The 16,771-nt window shown below is 64.6% G+C and overlaps 2 protein-coding genes across 2 annotated transcripts in view; both read right to left on the reverse strand.

Moving 5' to 3' along the window:
* The window catches only part of ARSA (arylsulfatase A), a 14,694-nt gene extending 9,872 nt beyond the window's left edge, over positions 1–4,822 (reverse strand). Inside the window, exons 1-2 of the mRNA XM_077783729.1 lie at positions 4,448–4,822; positions 2,261–2,501 (exon numbers count right to left, since the gene is read on the reverse strand). Of these exons, the coding sequence (XP_077639855.1) occupies positions 2,261–2,501; positions 4,448–4,707 (501 nt within the window). The 5' untranslated portion in view covers positions 4,708–4,822. The remainder of the gene's footprint in view (positions 1–2,260; positions 2,502–4,447) is intronic.
* A 1,247-nt stretch (positions 4,823–6,069) lies between these two features.
* LOC144246292 (acrosin-like) lies at positions 6,070–9,560 on the reverse strand. The gene is made up of 3 exons (XM_077783164.1): positions 9,493–9,560; positions 7,948–8,488; positions 6,070–6,435 (listed from the first exon to the last, which is right to left on the reverse strand). The coding sequence occupies exons 1-3, from the start codon at positions 9,558–9,560 to the stop codon at positions 6,070–6,072; spliced, it is 975 nt and encodes a 324-aa protein (XP_077639290.1).
* Positions 9,561–16,771: the final 7,211 nt, after the last annotated feature.

Here is a 16,771-nt window from a genome sequence, read left to right on the forward strand (position 1 = left end):
CATCCCCGGTTCGTGCCCACAGCCCCAGGGCCGTGCCCGCAGCCCCGGTTCGTGCCCGCATCCCCGGTTCGTGCCCACATCCCCGGTTGGTGCCCGCAGCCCCGGTTGGTGCCCGCAGCCCCGGTTGGTGCCCACAGCCTGGGGCCGTGCCCACAGCCCGGGGCCGTGCCCGCAGCCCCGGTTTGTGCCCGCATCCCCGGTTGGTGCCTGCAGCCCCGGTTTGTGCCCGCAGCCCCGGTTGGTGCCCACATCCCCGGTTCGTGCCCCCATCCCGGTTCGTGCCCCCATCCCGGGGCCGTGCCCGCAGCCCCGGTTTGTGCCCGCATCCCCGGTTCGTGCCCCCATCCCAGTTCGTGCCCCCATCCCGGTTGGTGCCCGCAGCCCCAGGGCCGTGCCCGCATCCCCGGTTCGTGCCCACATCCCCGGTTCGTGCCCACATCCCCGGTTGGTGCCCCCATCCCGGTTCATGCCCACATCCCCGGTTCGTGCCCCCATCCCGGTTGGTGCCCGCATCCCGGTTGGTGCCCGCATCCCCGGTTCGTGCCCGCAGCCCCAGGGCCGTGCCCACATCCCTGGTTCGTGCCCCCATCCCGGTTCGTGCCCACATCCCCGGTTCGTGCCCCCATCCCGGGGCCGTGCCCGCAGCCCCGGTTCGTGCCCGCAGCCCCGGTTCGTGCCTGCATCCCCGGTTCGTGCCCGCAGCCCGGGGCCGTGCCCCCATCCCGGGTTGGTGCCCGCATCCCCGGTTGGTGCCCGCAGCCCCGGTTCATGCCCACATCCCCGACACCGTGCCCACATCCCCGGTTCGTGCCCCCATCCCGGGGCCGTGCCCACAGCCCCGGTTGGTGCCCACATCCCCGGTTCGTGCCCACAGCCCCAGGGCCGTGCCCGCATCCCCGGTTCGTGCCCACATCCCCGGTTGGTGCCCGCAGCCCCGGTTGGTGCCCGCAGCCCCGGTTGGTGCCCACAGCCTGGGGCCGTGCCCACAGCCCGGGGCCGTGCCCGCAGCCCCGGTTTGTGCCCGCATCCCCGGTTGGTGCCTGCAGCCCCGGTTTGTGCCCGCAGCCCCGGTTGGTGCCCACATCCCCGGTTCGTGCCCCCATCCCGGTTCGTGCCCCCATCCCGGGGCCGTGCCCGCAGCCCCGGTTTGTGCCCGCATCCCCGGTTCGTGCCCCCATCCCAGTTCGTGCCCCCATCCCGGTTGGTGCCCGCAGCCCCAGGGCCGTGCCCGCATCCCCGGTTCGTGCCCACATCCCCGGTTCGTGCCCACATCCCCGGTTGGTGCCCCCATCCCGGTTCATGCCCACATCCCCGGTTCGTGCCCCCATCCCGGTTGGTGCCCGCATCCCGGTTGGTGCCCGCATCCCCGGTTCGTGCCCGCAGCCCCAGGGCCGTGCCCACATCCCCGGTTCGTGCCCCCATCCCGGTTCGTGCCCACATCCCCGGTTCGTGCCCCCATCCCGGGGCCGTGCCCGCAGCCCCGGTTCGTGCCCGCAGCCCCGGTTCGTGCCCGCATCCCGGTTGGTGCCCGCAGCCCCGGTTCGTGCCCGCATCCCCGGTTCGTGCCCACATCCCCGGTTGGTGCCCGCATCCCGGTTGGTGCCCCCATCCCGGTTGGTGCCCCCATCCCGGTTCATGCCCACATCCCCGACACCGTGCCCCCATCCCGGGGCCGTGCCCCCATCCCGGTTGGTGCCCGCAGCCCCGGTTCATGCCCACATCCCCGACACCGTGCCCCCATCCCGGTTCATGCCCACATCCCCGGTTCATGCCCCCATCCCGGTTGGTGCCCGCAGCCCCGGTTGGTGCCCCCATCCCGGTTCATGCCCACATCCCCGGTTCGTGCCCCCATCCCGGTTGGTGCCCCCATCCCGGTTCATGCCCACATCCCCGGTTCGTGCCCGCAGCCCCAGGGCCGTGCCCACATCCCCGGTTCGTGCCCCCATCCCGGGGCCGTGCCCCCATCCCGGTTGGTGCCCGCATCCCCGGTTCGTGCCCGCAGCCCCAGGGCCATGCCCCCATCCTGGGGCCGTGCCCCCATCCCGGTTCATGCCCACATCCCCGGTTCGTGCCCCCATCCCGGGGCCGTGTCCCCATCCCGGTTCGTGCCCCCATCCCGGTTCATGCCCACATCCCCGGTTCATGCCCCCATCCCGGGGCCGTGCCCACATCCCCGGTTCGTGCCCCCATCCCCGGTTCGTGCCCCCATCCCGGTTGGTGCCCGCAGCCCCGGTTGGTGCCCGCCCAGCCCCGCGCTCACCTGGTCGTGGGAGTAGGGGATGCCCAGGAACTCGTCGAAGCCGTGGTGCAGGGGCAGGAAGGAGCCGTTCCGCCCGTAGCCCAGGTGCCACTTGCCCACCATGGCCGTGGCGTAGCCCCGCGCCTTCAGCAGCTCGGCCAGCGTCACCTCGGCCAGCGGCAGCCCGCCCCGCGAGCCCGGCTCCAACACGCCCGGGTAGATCCCGGAGCGCACCGGCAGCCGCCCGGTCAGCAGCGCGGCCCTGCGGAGCCAGCGGGACACGGGCACGGTCACGGGACAGGGCGGGCACGGCGGGACAGCGCCGTCCGTCTGTCCCGGGACACCGCGGGACAGCGCCGTCCGTCTGTCCCGGGACACCGCGGGGCAGCGCCGTCCGTCTGTCCCGGGACACCGCGGGGACAGGGCGGGCACAGCGGGACAGCACCGCCCGACTGTCCCGGGACACCGCGGGGCAGCGCCGTCCGTCTGTCCCGGGACACCGCGGGGACAGGGCGGGCACAGCGGGACAGCACCGCCCGTCTGTCCCGGGACACCGCGGGGCAGCGCCGTCCGTCTGTCCCGGGACACCGCGGGGACAGGGCGGACACCGCGGGGACAGCACCGCCCGTCTGTCCCGGGACACCGCGGGGACAGCACCGCCCGTCTGTCCCGGGACACCGCGGGGCAGCGCCGCCTGTCTGTCCCGGGACACCGCGGGGCAGCGCCGCCTGTCTGTCCCGGGACACCGCGGGGACAGCGCCGCCCGTCTGTCCCGGGACACCGCGGGGCAGCGCCGCCTGTCTGTCCCGGGACACCGCGGGGACAGGGCGGGCACAGCGGGACAGCGCCGTCCGTCTGTCCCGGGACACCGCGGGGACAGGGCGGACACCGCGGGACAGCACCGTCCGTCTGTCCCGGGACACCGCGGGACAGCCCGGACACCACGGGGACAGCACCGCCCGTCTGTCCCGGGACACCGCGGGGACAGGGCGGGCACAGCGGGACAGCGCCGTCCGTCTGTCCCGGGACACCGCGGGACAGCGCCGCCCGTCTGTCCCGGGACACCGCGGGGACAGCACCGCCCGTTTATCCCCGGACACGGTGGGTTTGTCCCTCCATCTATCCCGGGACACCGCAGGTTCATCACTGCCGCTTTATCCCGGGATACAGCGGGTTCATCACTGCCCGTCTATCCCGGGACACCGCGTGTCCATCACCGCCCGTTCGTCCCGGGACACGGTGGGTTTATCCCTCTGCCTCTCCCGGGACACGGAGGTTTGTCCCGCCATCCCTCCTGAGACACTGCGAGTCCATCACCGCCCGTTTATCCCGGGACACCGCAGGTCCATTACTGCCCGTTTATCCCGGGACATGGTAAGTTTGTTCCCCCGTTTATCCCGGAGGTCCATCCCTCCCGGTTCACCCCAGCTCCATCCCGGTCCCTCCCGGTTCACCCCAGCTCCATCCCCGCCCGTTCCCTCCCGGTTCACCCCAGCTCCATCCCCGCCCGTTCCCTCCCGGTTCACCCCAGCTCCATCCCTGCCCGTTCCCTCCCGGTTCACCCAGCTCCATCCCCGTCCCTCCCGGTTCACCCCAGCTCCATCCCTGCCCGTTCTCTCCCGGTTCACCCCAGCTCCATCCCCGTCCCTCCCGGTTCACCCCAGCTCCATCCCCGCCCGTTCCCTCCCGGTTCACCCCAGCTCCATCCCCGTCCCTCCCGGTTCACCCCAGCTCCATCCCCGCCGGTCCCTCCCGGTTCACCCCAGTTCCATCCCCGCCCTTTCTCTCCCGGTTCACCCAGCTCCATCCCCGTCCCTCCCGGTTCACCCCAGCTCCATCCCCGCCCGTTCCCTCCCGGTTCACCCCAGCTCCATCCCCGTCCCTCCCGGTTCACCCCAGCTCCATCCCCGCCCGTTCTCTCCCGGTTCACCCAGCTCCATCCCCGTCCCTCCCGGTTCACCCAGCTCCATCCCCGCCCGTTCTCTCCCGGTTCACCCAGCTCCATCCCCGTCCCTCCCGGTTCACCCAGCTCCATCCCCGCCGGTCTCTCCCGGTTCACCCCAGCTCCATCCCCGTCCCTCCCGGTTCACCCCAGCTCCATCCCCGCCCGTTCTCTCCCGGTTCACCCCAGCTCCATCCCCGCCGGTCCCTCCCGGTTCACCCAGCTCCATCCCCGTCCCTCCCGGTTCACCGCCGCGGGGGCCGTACCGGGACGGGCTGCAGACGGCGGCGCTGCTGTAGAAGTCGGTGAAGCGCAGCCCGCGGGCCGCCAGCCGGTCCAGGTGCGGCGTGGCGGACGAGGGGTGCCCGTAGCTGCCCAGGTCCCCGAAGCCCAGATCGTCCGCCAGCACCAGCACGAAGTTGGGCCGGGCGGCGGCGGCGGCGGCGGCGCTCACGGGCGGCACCGGCGGCAGCAGCGGCAGCAGCAGGAGCAGCAGGCAGGGACGGTACCGGCGCTGCGGCCCCATGGTGCTGCCTAGCGGTGTCCCGGTGCTGTCCCGGTGCTGTCCCGGCGCTGTCCCGGTGCTGTCCCGGCGTTGTCCCGGCGTTGTCCCGGTGCCGTCCCGGGCGGTGCCGGCAGTGCCCGAGCCGATCACGTGATGCAGATGGCGGCCAGGCGGCCGCGGGGCGTGCTGGGAGTTGTAGTCCCGAGCGGCCGCGCCGGGCACGGGATGGGGCGGCTGGGAATGGGTGTGCCAGGGAGGGACGTGGCACAGCACGGGTGGCCTCCGGGCAGCTCGGGAATATCGCCAGGGAGGAGACTCCACCCCGCCCCGGTCTCCGTTCAGGGCTGGGCACTGCCCGGGGCAGCGCTGCCTCCTGGGGTCGGTCCCTGCCCGTTCCTCTGCCGCCGCTGCCGGGAGCCCCGGAGCAGAGCCTGGACCCGGTTCTACAGCACGGGCACTGGGATGGGTCCTGGTGTGAAAAACTGCATTGACTTGTTTGTTCATCAAAAGTATGAAATTTGGATAAAAGGGTTGGGGGGTCGGGGCATGGAATTTGCAGGCTTGGGCAAGGCTGGTAACCGCAAACAAAGATTGTGAAAGATCTTGCAGGACTGGCTGGAAGTGATAACCGCAGTGGAAGGAGATCCATCACCCCCACTTGTGAAACCAATCTCTGCTGGAACTGATAACCGCAGCGGAAGGAGATCCATCACCCCCACTTGTGCTGGATAAAAAGGGACTGAAGAGAAAAAAGGTTGTCAGCTTTTGGTGGAGCCAGGCTCCCAAGCTGCTGTTTGCTTGCTATCGCTTGCTGTAATTAATAAAATTATTAATTGATCTTAAAAGGCTGAATCAAATTATTCGCCTCAATTTATAACACTGGCAGCCTCAGGGACACGAGCTGGTGACAGAGGGGACAGCCCTGGGTGGCAGGAGCAGCTCAGGGGGGCACCTCCAGCACCTCCACAGGGCTCCGGGATGGCAGCTCCAGCTGTGCCCGGTCCTGCCCCTCTCCAGGACTTTTCCCTGAGGCTCTGCTGGGGCAGCCTGGGCTGGAGAAGTTTCTCCCTCTCTCCACCTCCAGGCCCATCCTCCCCTTCCCTGGCTCCCCCTCGTGTCCCCCCAAACCAGGCCCAACCCCTCCCTTTTCCCCAGATTGTCCCACCCTTGTTTTTCCCAAAAGACCAAACTGGACACGGCGGCAAACTGGAAACTGGAACAACTCTAATTCAACAACAAACTGGATTCAGCATCGGGGCGGGCGCAGGGCAGGAACGTGGGCAGGGCACAGCAGCCCTGGGCACCGGGGCTGGCCTGGTCCCAGAGCCACGGCCCCAGCAGGGCAGGATTGCCAAAACTGGATGGATCGGCACATCCCGCCGCTCAGGCTTTCTCTCCCTTCAGGAACTGCAGGAGCTCCAGCAGCAGGTTCAGGAATTTCCCCAGGATCTGTTGTTGGAACGAAACCCCCGTGTAATCCTCCGAGTCCTCGGGGTTGGGATTCAGTTCATCCTCCGAGTCCGCCTGGGGCTCCTTCTCCGAGCTGGGGAAGGGCTCGGGTGGAGGAGTGTCGGCTTCTGGTGGGAGCAGCCCCATCTGCACCTGGATCCAGGTGTGGAAGTGCTGGGTGGAGGTGAACACCCCGGGCCGCTTGGCGCCGGCGCAGCCCTTGCCCCAGCTGGCCAGTCCCACCAGCCAGAAGTAGTCACCGCCGTTGTCCTTGCACACCAGGGGACCCCCGATGTCCCCCTGCGCCAGGAGAGAGGGGTCAGGGGCTGTGCCGGGGTCACAGCCACACCTCGGGGTTATGGGGACACTGGATGGGGTTTGGGGACAGGGGGACACTGGCACAGGGAGGCACCGAGGGGGAGTGGCAGCCCTGGGACACGGGACAGGGATCCGTGGATGGGAAAGGGAACAGGAGCCCCTGGACAGGGACGGGGACGGGGACAGGGACAGGGACAGGGACATGGGGATGGGGACAGGGACATGGGGATGGGGACAGGGACATGGGGATGGGGACAGGGACAGGGACAGGGACAGGGACATGGGGATGGGGACGGGCAGGGAGCAGTGACATGGGTGGGACGGGGGTGGCCTGGGCTGGGCTGGGCCCGAGGGGATTCAGAGGTGGAAGGGGAAGGGAAGGGCAGCACGGAGGCACAGGAGAGGGATCTGGGAACTGGGGAAGGGCAGGACAGCCCTGGGGACATGGGACAGGACAGGGACAGGGGGATGGTGAAGGGACACCCGTCAGTGGTGGGGACACGGGGCTGGGAGGGCACCGGGCCAGGCCCAGAGGGTGCCAAGGCAGGGTTGGGCTCGGGGTCCCTGTGCCGGCTCGGGGGGTCCCGGGGTCCCTGTGCTGGCTCGGGGGGGTCCCGGGGTCCCTGTGCTGGCTCGGGGTCCCTGTGCTGGCTCGGGGGGTCCCGGGATCCCTGTGCTGGCTCGGGGGGTCCCGGGATCCCTGTGCTGGCTCGGGGGGTCCCGGGATCCCTGTGCTGGCTCGGGGGGTCCCGGGGTCCCTGTGCTGGCTCGGGGGGTCCCGGGATCCCTGTGCTGGCTCGGGGTCCCTGTGCCCGGCTTGGGGTCCCTGTGCTGGCTCGGGGTCCCTGTGCCCGGCTTGGGGTCCCTGTGCCCGGCTCGGGGTCCCTGTGCTGGCTCGGGGGGTCCCGGGGTCCCTGTGCCGGCTCGGGGGGTCCCGGGGTCCCTGTGCTGGCTCAGGGGGTCCCAGGGTCCCCGTGCTGGCTCGGGGGTCCCAGGGTCCCTGTGCCGGCTCGGGGGGTCCCGGGGTCCCTGTGCTGGCTCGGGGGGGTCCCGGGGTCCCTGTGCTGGCTCGGGGTCCCTGTGCCCGGCTCGGGATCCCTGTGCTGGCTCGGGGTCCCTGTGCTGGCTCGGGGTCCCTGTGCCCGGCTCGGGGTCCCTGTGCCCGGCTTGGGGTCCCTGTGCTGGCTCGGGGGGTCCCAGGGTCCCTGTGCCCGGCTCGGGGTCCCTGTGCCCGGCTCGGGATCCCTGTGCTGTCCCGGGGTCCCTGTGCCGGTTCGGGGGGTCCCGGGGTCCCTGTGCCCGGCTCGGGGTCCCTGTGCTGGCTCGGGGGGTCCCGGGGTCCCTGTGCCGGCTCGGGGGGTCCCGGGGTCCCTGTGCTGGCTCGGGGTCCCCGTGCCGGCTCGGGGGGTCCCGGGGTCCCTGTGCCGGCTCGGGGGGTCCCGGGGTCCCCGTGCCCGCTCGCGGTCCCCGTGCCCAGCCCGGGCCCAGCCCCACCTGGCAGGTGTCGATGCCGCCCCGCGGGTACCCCGCGCACAGGTCCTGGGGCTGCACGGCCCCCCCGTACCAGCGGCTGCTGTTGCACAGCTGCACGTCCATCAGCCGCACCTTGGCCTCCTGCAGCACCAGGCGCGGGCCGGGGGCTGCGGGCACAGCGGGCGCTGAGCACCGGCACCTCCCCGCGCCCCCGTCCCGCCGCGTCCCTGCCCGCAGCTCCGGGCACACGGGGCCCGGCTCCCGCGGCTCCGGGCTCGGCCCGGCCGGGCACTGACCGCTGTCCGGGGCGGCTCTCCAGCCCGCGATGTAGCACGTTCTCAGCTCGGGCACTGCCAGGGCGCTGTCGGGCACGCAGCCCAGCTGGATGTAGTCGCTGCACTCCACGGGCTGGTCCAGCTCCAGCAGCGCGATGTTGTTCCTGGCCGTGGTGGGGTCGTAGTGCTGGTGCATCTTGAGCGACTGGATGTGGCGCAGCTCGGCCTCGGGGCCCGGCTGGCTCAGGTCCGTGGCTCCGATCACCACTTCCCACCGGGAGATGTCCCTGAGGAGCAGCAGGTGGGGACAGGGGTGACAGGGAGCAGAGCCGAGGGATGTGGCAGCACAATGCCCTTCGTGCTCTGGGCACCTCTCTGTGCTGCGGGGACATCCCTGATCCTCCTGAGGGGACATCCCTGATCCTGCTGTGGGGACATCCCTGATCCTCCTGAGGGGACATCCCTATCCCTGCTGTGGGGACATCCCTGATCCTCCTGTGGGGACATCCCTGTCCCTGCTGTGGGGACATCCCTGATCCTCCTGAGGGGACATCCCTATCCCTGCTGTGGGGACATCCCTGATCCTCCTGTGGGGACATCCCTGTCCCTGCTGTGGGGACATCCCTGATCCTCCTGAGGGGACATCCCTATCCCTGCTGTGGGGGATTTTCCTATCCATGCTGTGGGGACATCCCTGAGTGTCCTGAGGGAACATCTCTGTCCCTGCTGTGGGGACATCACTGATTCTCCTGAGGGGGACACCCCTGTCCCTGCTGTGGGGACATCCCTGAGCCTGTTTTGGAGATTTCCCCATCCGTGCTGTGAGCACATCCCTGATCCTCCTGAGGGAACATCCCTGATCCTCCTGAGGGAACATCCCTGTCCCTGTTGCAAGGAATAGCCCTGATCCTCCTGAGGGGACACCCATGTTCCTGCTGTGGGGACATCACTGACTCTGTTCTGGAGACTTCCCCATCCCTGCTGTGAGGACATCCCTGATCCTCCTGAGGGGACATCCATGTTCCTGCTGTGGGGACATCCCTGAGCCTCTTCTGGAGGCTTCCCCATCCCTGCTGTTGGGACATCTCTGATCCTCCTGAGGGGACACCCTTGTTCCTGCTGTGGGGACATCACTGTCTCTCTTCTGGAGGCTTCCCCATCCCTGCTGTTGGGACATCTCTGATTCTCCTGTGGGGACACCCATGTCCCTGCTGTGGGGACACCCCTGAGCCTGTTCTGGGGACATCCCTGTCCCCGCTGTGGGGACACCCCCGACCCTGCTCCTCCTTACCCAGCCCCGAAGAAGCATTGTGCCACCGTGAGCACCCACTGGGGGTGGATGAGTGCCCCCGAGCACATGTGCCACGTGCCGTTCTCCAGGGTGGCCTGGACGCTGACCACGCCGGGCCAGGCCCCCGGGTGGACCCCGGAGCCACCCTTGTTTTGGGAGGAACCTTCGGAAGGATCCAAGGATTCGTAGTCTTCGCCCTGGGAGTACTCAGCAGCCACAGAGCTGTGGTCGAAGGCCATGGGCCGGAGCCCGCAGGTGCCTCTGGAAGCACAGAGCCATCACCGCCCTGCTCGGGGACAGCAGGGACAGGGACCCCGAGGGGCTCCTCTGTGCCAGGGAACCCCCCGAGTGTCCCCGAGCCCCCCGGGCCACTGACCTGCAGGTGTCCCAGGTGGTCCACACGGGCCCAACAAGGGCCAGCAGAACGAGCAGTCTCAGCCAAGCCATCGCTGCCAGCGCAGGTGGCAGAGGTGGAGCAGAGCTGTCACCTCCGGTGCCACCGACCGGGCTGATGTCACAGAGCGGCGGAACCTTGGAACGGTTGGGGTGGCAGGGGCCGTAACGAGGGCGTGGTGCCACCCGTGCCGCGGGCAGTGCCACCTCCCGCTGTCCCCGGGCACTTCCAGGGCTGGAGCAGCCGCAGCTTCCCGGGAATTTGGGCGTTTCCAGCAGGAGGGAGGGGTCGGATCAGAGAAGAGCGGCCTTAGAGGGGCCGGGCCACCGGGGAATTGTGTCCCCTTGGGGCAGCTCCGGTGTCACCGCCGCTCCCAGATCGCAGCTCTGATCCCGAGGATTTGTGTCTCCTTAAGGGCAGCTCCATTGTCACTCTGCTCCCCGATCCCAAAGATTTGTGTCCCTTCAGTGTCACCTCTGCTCTGTGATCCCAAAGATTTGTGTCCCTTCAGTGTCACCTCTGCTCCCCGATCCCAAAGATTCGTGTCCCTTCAGTGTCACCGCCGCTCCCTGATCCCAAAAATTTGTGTCCCCTCAGGGACAGCTCCATTGTCACCTCTGCTCCCTAATCCCAAAGATTTGTGTCCCCTCAGTGTCACCTCTGCTCCGTGATCCCAAAGATTTGTGTCCCCTCAGGGACAGCTCCATTGTCACCTCTGCTCCCCGATCCCAAAGATTCGTGTCCCTTCAGTGTCACCTCTGCTCCCTGATCCCAAAGATTTGTGTCCCTTCAGTGTCACCGCCGCTCCCCGATCCCAAAGATTTGTGTCCCTTCAGTGTCACCTCTGCTCCGTGATCCCAAACATTTGTGTCCCTTCAGTGTCACCTCTGCTCCCCAATCCCAAACATTTGTGTCCCTTCAGAGGCAGCTCCATTGGCACCTCTGCTCCCTAATCCCAAACATTTGTGTCCCCTCAGTGTCACCGCCTCTCCCTGATCCCAAAGATTTGTGTCCCCGCAGTGTCACCTCTGCTTCCCGATCCCAAACATTTGTGTCCCTTCAGTGTCACCTCTGCTCCCCGATCCCAAACATTTGTGTCCCCTCAGGGGCAGCTCCATTGTCACCTCTGCTCCCTGATCCCAAAGATTTGTGTCACCTTTGGGGCAGCTCCATTGTCACTCTGCTCCCTAATCCCAAAAATTTGTGTCACCTCAGTGTCACCTCCGCTCCCCGATCCCAAAGATTTGTGTCCCCTCAGTGTCACCTCTGCTCCGTGATCCCAAAGATTTGTGTCCCTTCAGTGTCACCTCTGCTCCGTGATCCCAAAGATTTGTGTCCCCTCAGTGTCACCTCTGCTCCCCAATCCCAAAGATTTGTGTCCCTTCAGTGTCACCTCTGCTCCGTGATCCCAAAGATTTGTGTCCCTTCAGTGTCACCTCTGCTCCGTGATCCCAAAGATTTGTGTCACCTCAGTGTCACCTCTGCTCCCTAATCCCAAAGATTTGTGTCCCCTCAGTGTCACCTCTGCTCCCCGATCCCAAGGATTTGTGTCCCCTCAGTGTCACCTCTGCTCCCCAATCCCAAAGATTTGTGTCCCCTCAGTACTGATTTCTTGTGTTCTTGGTGGTGTTTTGGGGTGGATTTTTGATTTTTTTTTTAAGTTTTGGGGCGTTTCATTTTAACTTCTGCCATCCCCGGGCAGTGCTGAGAAGAATCTTCGGCGAATTCCCTCCCGCAATTCCAGGTTTTCCTTGCCCGGGGAAGCCTGGAACGGGCACAGCATCCCTTGTGCCGGGAGTTTGGTGGCGGCCAGAATTCCCAAATCCTTTTGGGAAGAGCCGCTTTCCATCCCGACAGTTCCCGGCGCTGGGAGGTTGTTCCTGGAATTCCCGGAATTTCCCGAACTTCCAGCCCCGGTGTCCGCGCTAGGTGGCAGCAAATCCACGGCTGGGCGGGTCCCTCCTCCCGGTTTTGGGGCAGAATCCCGGGATTACGGAAATCCCGAGTTGGAAGGACCCGGGAGGATCAGAATCCAACCCCCGGCCCTGCAGGGACAGCCTGAAATCCCGCCCGGAGCTCTGGAAACCTTGGGAATGTCCCAAATCCCGGGGGAAGGGCCCCCGGGGAAAATCCTCTTCCTAAAATCCAGCCTGGGATCCAGGGGAGCGGCGGGATGGGGTTTATCCCGGCTGGATGGGGTTATCCCAGGATTTAGGGGTGCGGATGGATGGGGTTTTCCCAGGATTCAGGGGTGCTGTTGGATGTGTTTATCCCAGGATTTATGGGAGCAGCAGGATGGGGTTATCTCAGGGTTTAGGGGGCAGCTGGATGGTCTTATCCCGGGATTTATGGATGTAGCTGGATGGGGTTATCCCAGCATTTAGGGTGAAGCTGGATGGGGTTATCCCGGGATTTATGGATGCAACTGGATGGAGTTATCCCGGGATTTATAGGTCTAGCTGGATGGGGTTATCTCGGGATTTAGGGGTGCAGCTGGATGGGTTTATCCTGGGATTTATGGGAGCAGCTGGATGGGGTATTCCCGGGATTTATAGGAGTGGCTGGATGGGGTATTCCCGGGATTTAGGGGTGCATCTGGATGGGTTTATCACACCTGGATGGGGTTATCCCAGGATTTAGGGTGGAGCTGGATGGGGTTATCCCAGGATTTAGGGTGGAGCTGGATGGGGTTATCCCAGGATTTAAGGGTGCAGCTGGATGGGGTTATCCTGGGATTTATAGGAGTGGCTGGATGGGGTATTCCCGGGATTTAGGGTGCAGCTGGATGGGTTTATCCCACCTGGATGGGGTTATCCCGGGATTTATGGATGCAACTGGATGGGGTTATCCTGGGATTTATAGGAGTGGCTGGATGGGGTATTCCCGGGATTTAGGGGTGCAGCTGGATGGGTTTATCCCACCTGGATGGGGTTATCCCAGGATTTAAGGGTGCAGCTGGATGGGGTTATCCCGGGATTTAGGGTGGAGCTGGATGGGGTCATCCCACAATCTGGGGGTGCTGATGGATGGGGTTATCCCAGGATTTAGGGTGGAGCTGGATGGGGTTATCCCAGGATTTAAGGGTGCAGCTGGATGGGGTTATCCCAGGATTTAAGGGCGCAGCTGGATGGGGTTATCCTGGGATTTATGGGAGTGGCTGGATGGGGTATTCCCGGCACTCGGGGCCACCCATGATGGGACACGGGCTCTGTCCCGTGGTGCCACCGCGGGCTCTGTCCCCTCTGTGCCCCCTGGCGAGGCCACCAGCGTGGGGACAGCCCGGGCCAGCCCCGCACGGCTCGGTGGCACCTGAGCTGAGCCTGCCTGGGCCTCCCCGCATCCTGCCTGGATCTTTCCCAAATCCCATCCCAGAACCTGCCTGGATCTTTCCCAAATCCTGCCTGGATCTCTCCCAAATCCTGACCAAATCCTGTCCCAGAACCTGCCTGGATCTTTCCCAAATCCTGACCAAACCCTGACTGATCTCTCCTGAATCCCGACCAAATCCTGTTCCAGAACCTGCCTGGATCTTTCCCAAATCCTGACCAAAACCTGCCTGGATCTTTCCCAAATCCTGACCAAATCCTGCCTGGATCTCTCCTGAATCCCGACCAAATCCTGTTCCAGAACCTGCCTGGATCTTTCCCAAATCCTGACCAAAACCTGCCTGGATTTTTCCCAAATCCTGACCAAACCCTGCCTGGATCTCTCCCAAATCCTGACCAAACCCTGCCTGGATCTTTCCCAAATCCTGACCAAACCCTGCCTGGATCTTTCCCAAATCCTGACCAAAACCTGTCTGGATCTTTCCCAAATCCTGACCAAATCCTGTCACAGACCCTGTCCAGTTCCTGCCAGATCTTTCCTGGATCATTCCCAGAACCTGCCTGGATCTTTCCCAAATCCCGACCAAAACCTGCCCCAAACCCTGCCTGGATCTTTCCCAAATCCTGACCAAACCCTGCCTGGATCTTTCCCAAATCCTGACCAAACCCTGTCCCAGAACCTGCCTGGATCATTCCCAGAACCTGCCTGGATCATTCCCAGAACCTGCCTGGATCATTCCCAGAACCTGCCTGGATCTTTCCTGGACCCTGCCCAGACCCTTCCCAGAACCTGTGCACGCTCTGCCCAAATCCTGCCTGGATTTTGCCCAGATCCTGCCCGGGCCCTTCCCGACCCTTTTCCAGCCGGGTGCCCAGGGAACACCTGGAATTCTCCAGAGCAGGAGCCGGGAACTCGGGATATGGGCATGGAAGGGGGATTTCCCTGGGAGCTGCCAGCCCTGTCCGTGTGCCCGGGCAAGATCCAGGCGGGATCTGGGGGATCCCAGTGGGATCAGAGAGATCCCTGTGGGATCAAAGGGATCCCAGAGGGATGCTCAGAGGGATCAAAGGAGTGCCCAGTGGGATCCTAGAGGAATCCAGACAGGATCTGAGGGATTCCCAGTGGGATCAGAGGGATCCCAGCAGGATCAGGGGGATCCTAGTGGGATCAGAGGCATGCCCAGTGGGACCCAGAGGGATCCAGGCGGGATCAGAGGGATCCTAGAGGGATCCAGGCAGGATCTGAGGGATTCCCAGTGGGATCAGAGGGATCCCAGCAGGATCCAGAGGAATCCAGGTGGGATCAGAGGAATGCCCAGCAGGATCAGGGGGATCCTAGTGGGATCAGAGGCATGCCAGTGGGACCCAGAGGAATCCAGGTGGGATCAGAGGGATCCCAGCAGGATCAGGGGGATCCTAGTGGGATCAGAGGCATGCCCAGTGGGACCCAGAGGGATCCAGGTGGAATCAGAGAGATCCCAGTGGGATCCAGGTGGGATCAGAGGGATCCCAGCGGGGTCCAAGGGGATCAGAGGGATTCCAGTGGGATCCACGCTCCCAGCAAAGCCCTGGCTGCCGGCCGGGAAGGATCCAACATTCCCGATCCCGGAGCAGCTGCTCCGGCACCGGGAGCTCCGGGAAGAGGCAGCTGCAGCTCCTAGTCCAGCCTGGGGTGGCCACTTCAGGCCTGGTTTGGGCCACCAGGTCGGGGCTGGATGTGCGGGAATGGCTGTGGAGGGATCCAGGACATGGGATGGGCGGGGAATCCTGGAAAACATCCAGGTTTTCCTATGGACTCCCAGATGGGATTGGGTGCAGAGGTGTGAGATGATGGCTCCAAGGAGATCCCAGCCCTGATCCCAGCTGGGCTCATCCCAGCTCTGTCCTGTCCCCATGTCCCGCTGGATTTTGGGATCCTCCTTCTCTCCCAGGGCCATCCTGGCCTCTCCTTCTCCACGGGTCTGTGGAGCCTCCTCGGCTCCGTTCCCAAATTTGGGATATCCTGACGTTCCAAGGAAGAACCTGCCCCGGCTTCGGGCAGCTCTGGCTCCTTTCCCACTTCCCAGGAAATCAGAGATCCTGGCTTTGGGATTTTCCAGCAGGATGGGCTGGGCTGGAAGGAGCAGCTGGCATCATCCCATATTCCTCTTTTCCTCTTCTATCCCATTCCCTCCCCGCTGGGCTGTTTTCCCAAGCAGGAATTCCCAGAGCTGGGAGCCCTTCCCCATCCCGTTCCTGGTCCCATTCCTGATCCTGTTCCTGATCTCACTCCCAATCCCATTCCCCATCCCCGTCCCCAATCCCATTCTCGATCCTGCTCCTGATCCCATTCCCAATCTCACTCTTGATCCCATTCCCAATCTTGCTCCTGGTCCCGTTCCTGATCTCACTCCCAATCCCGTTCCCCATCCCAGTCCCCAGTCCCATTCTCAATCCTGCTCCTGATCCCATTCCTGACCCCGTTCCTGATCTCACTCTTGATCCCGTTCCCAATCTTGCTCCTGATCCCATTCCTGATCCTGTTCCTGATCCCATTCCCAATCCCATTCTCAATCCTGTTCCTGATCTCACTCCTAATCCGGTTCTCCATTCCCAATCCCATTCCTGATCCTGATCCCATTCCTGACCTCACTCTCAATCTTGTTCCTGATCTTGATCTCATTCCCAATCCCGTTCCTGATCTCCCTCTCAATCCCATTCCCAATCCCATTCCCACTCCTGATCCCGTTCCCAATCCCATTCCTGACCTCACTCTCAATCCCATTCCCAATCCCATTCCCACTCCTGATCCCATTCCCGATTCCATTCCTGATTTCACTCTTGATCCCGATCCTGTTCCCATTCCCGATCTGACACCCAATCCCATTCCCAATCCCATTCCCGTTCCTGATCCCATTCCCAATCTGACACCCAATCCTGTTCCCAGTCCCATTCCTGTTCCTGATCCTATTCCTGATCTGACACCCAATCCCATTCCCAATCCCATTCCCAATCCCATTCCCGTTCCTGATCCCATTCCCGATCTGACACCCAATCCTGTTCCCAGTCCCATTCCTGTTCCTGATCCCATTCCCGATCTGACACCCAATCCCATTCCCAATCCCATTCCCGTTCCTGATCCCATTCCCGATCTGACACCCAATCCTGTTCCCAGTCCCATTCCTGTTCCTGATCCCATTCCCGATCTGACACCCAATCCCATTCCCAATCCCATTCCCAGTCCCATTCCCGTTCCTGATCCCATTCCCGATCCCACTCCCACGCGAGGGCCTGGCCCCATTCCCGCCGTCCCAGCGGGATTTGTTCCCAGGGGCCGCTGGAATTGTCCCGGCTCCTTGGAGAACTCCTGGAATTTGGGGGACAGGGCAGCCTGCGGAGGGCGGCGCCTCCTCGGCTCTCCTGGAGGAAATCCGGGACATTTCCCCTCCAAAAATCCCAAAAAAATCCCAACGAAATCTCCGGATCCCAAGCAGGCCAAAGGACAAACCTGGGCGCTGCTCCTGAGCCCGGGGGTGACAACGGTGACACGGACAGAGGAGGAGGGGACACAAATTCCCGG

This window comes from Lonchura striata, chromosome 5 (assembly GCF_046129695.1).
Source record: "Lonchura striata isolate bLonStr1 chromosome 5, bLonStr1.mat, whole genome shotgun sequence".
Classification (NCBI taxonomy): Eukaryota; Metazoa; Chordata; class Aves; order Passeriformes; family Estrildidae; genus Lonchura; species Lonchura striata.

Bases quoted from the DNA above. Each gene is read 5' to 3' on its own strand.
- LOC144246292 (XM_077783164.1), bottom strand. From the start codon at position 9,560: ATGTGCTCGGGGGCACTCATCCACCCCCAGTGGGTGCTCACGGTGGCA. The intron at 8,489-9,492 runs GTAAGGAGGAGC...GCTGCTCCTCAG, and splicing joins CAATGCTTCTTCGGGGCTGG to GGACATCTCCCGGTGGGAAG. The intron at 6,436-7,947 runs GTGGGGCTGGGC...CTCCTGGCGCAG, and splicing joins GCGGCATCGACACCTGCCAG to GGGGACATCGGGGGTCCCCT.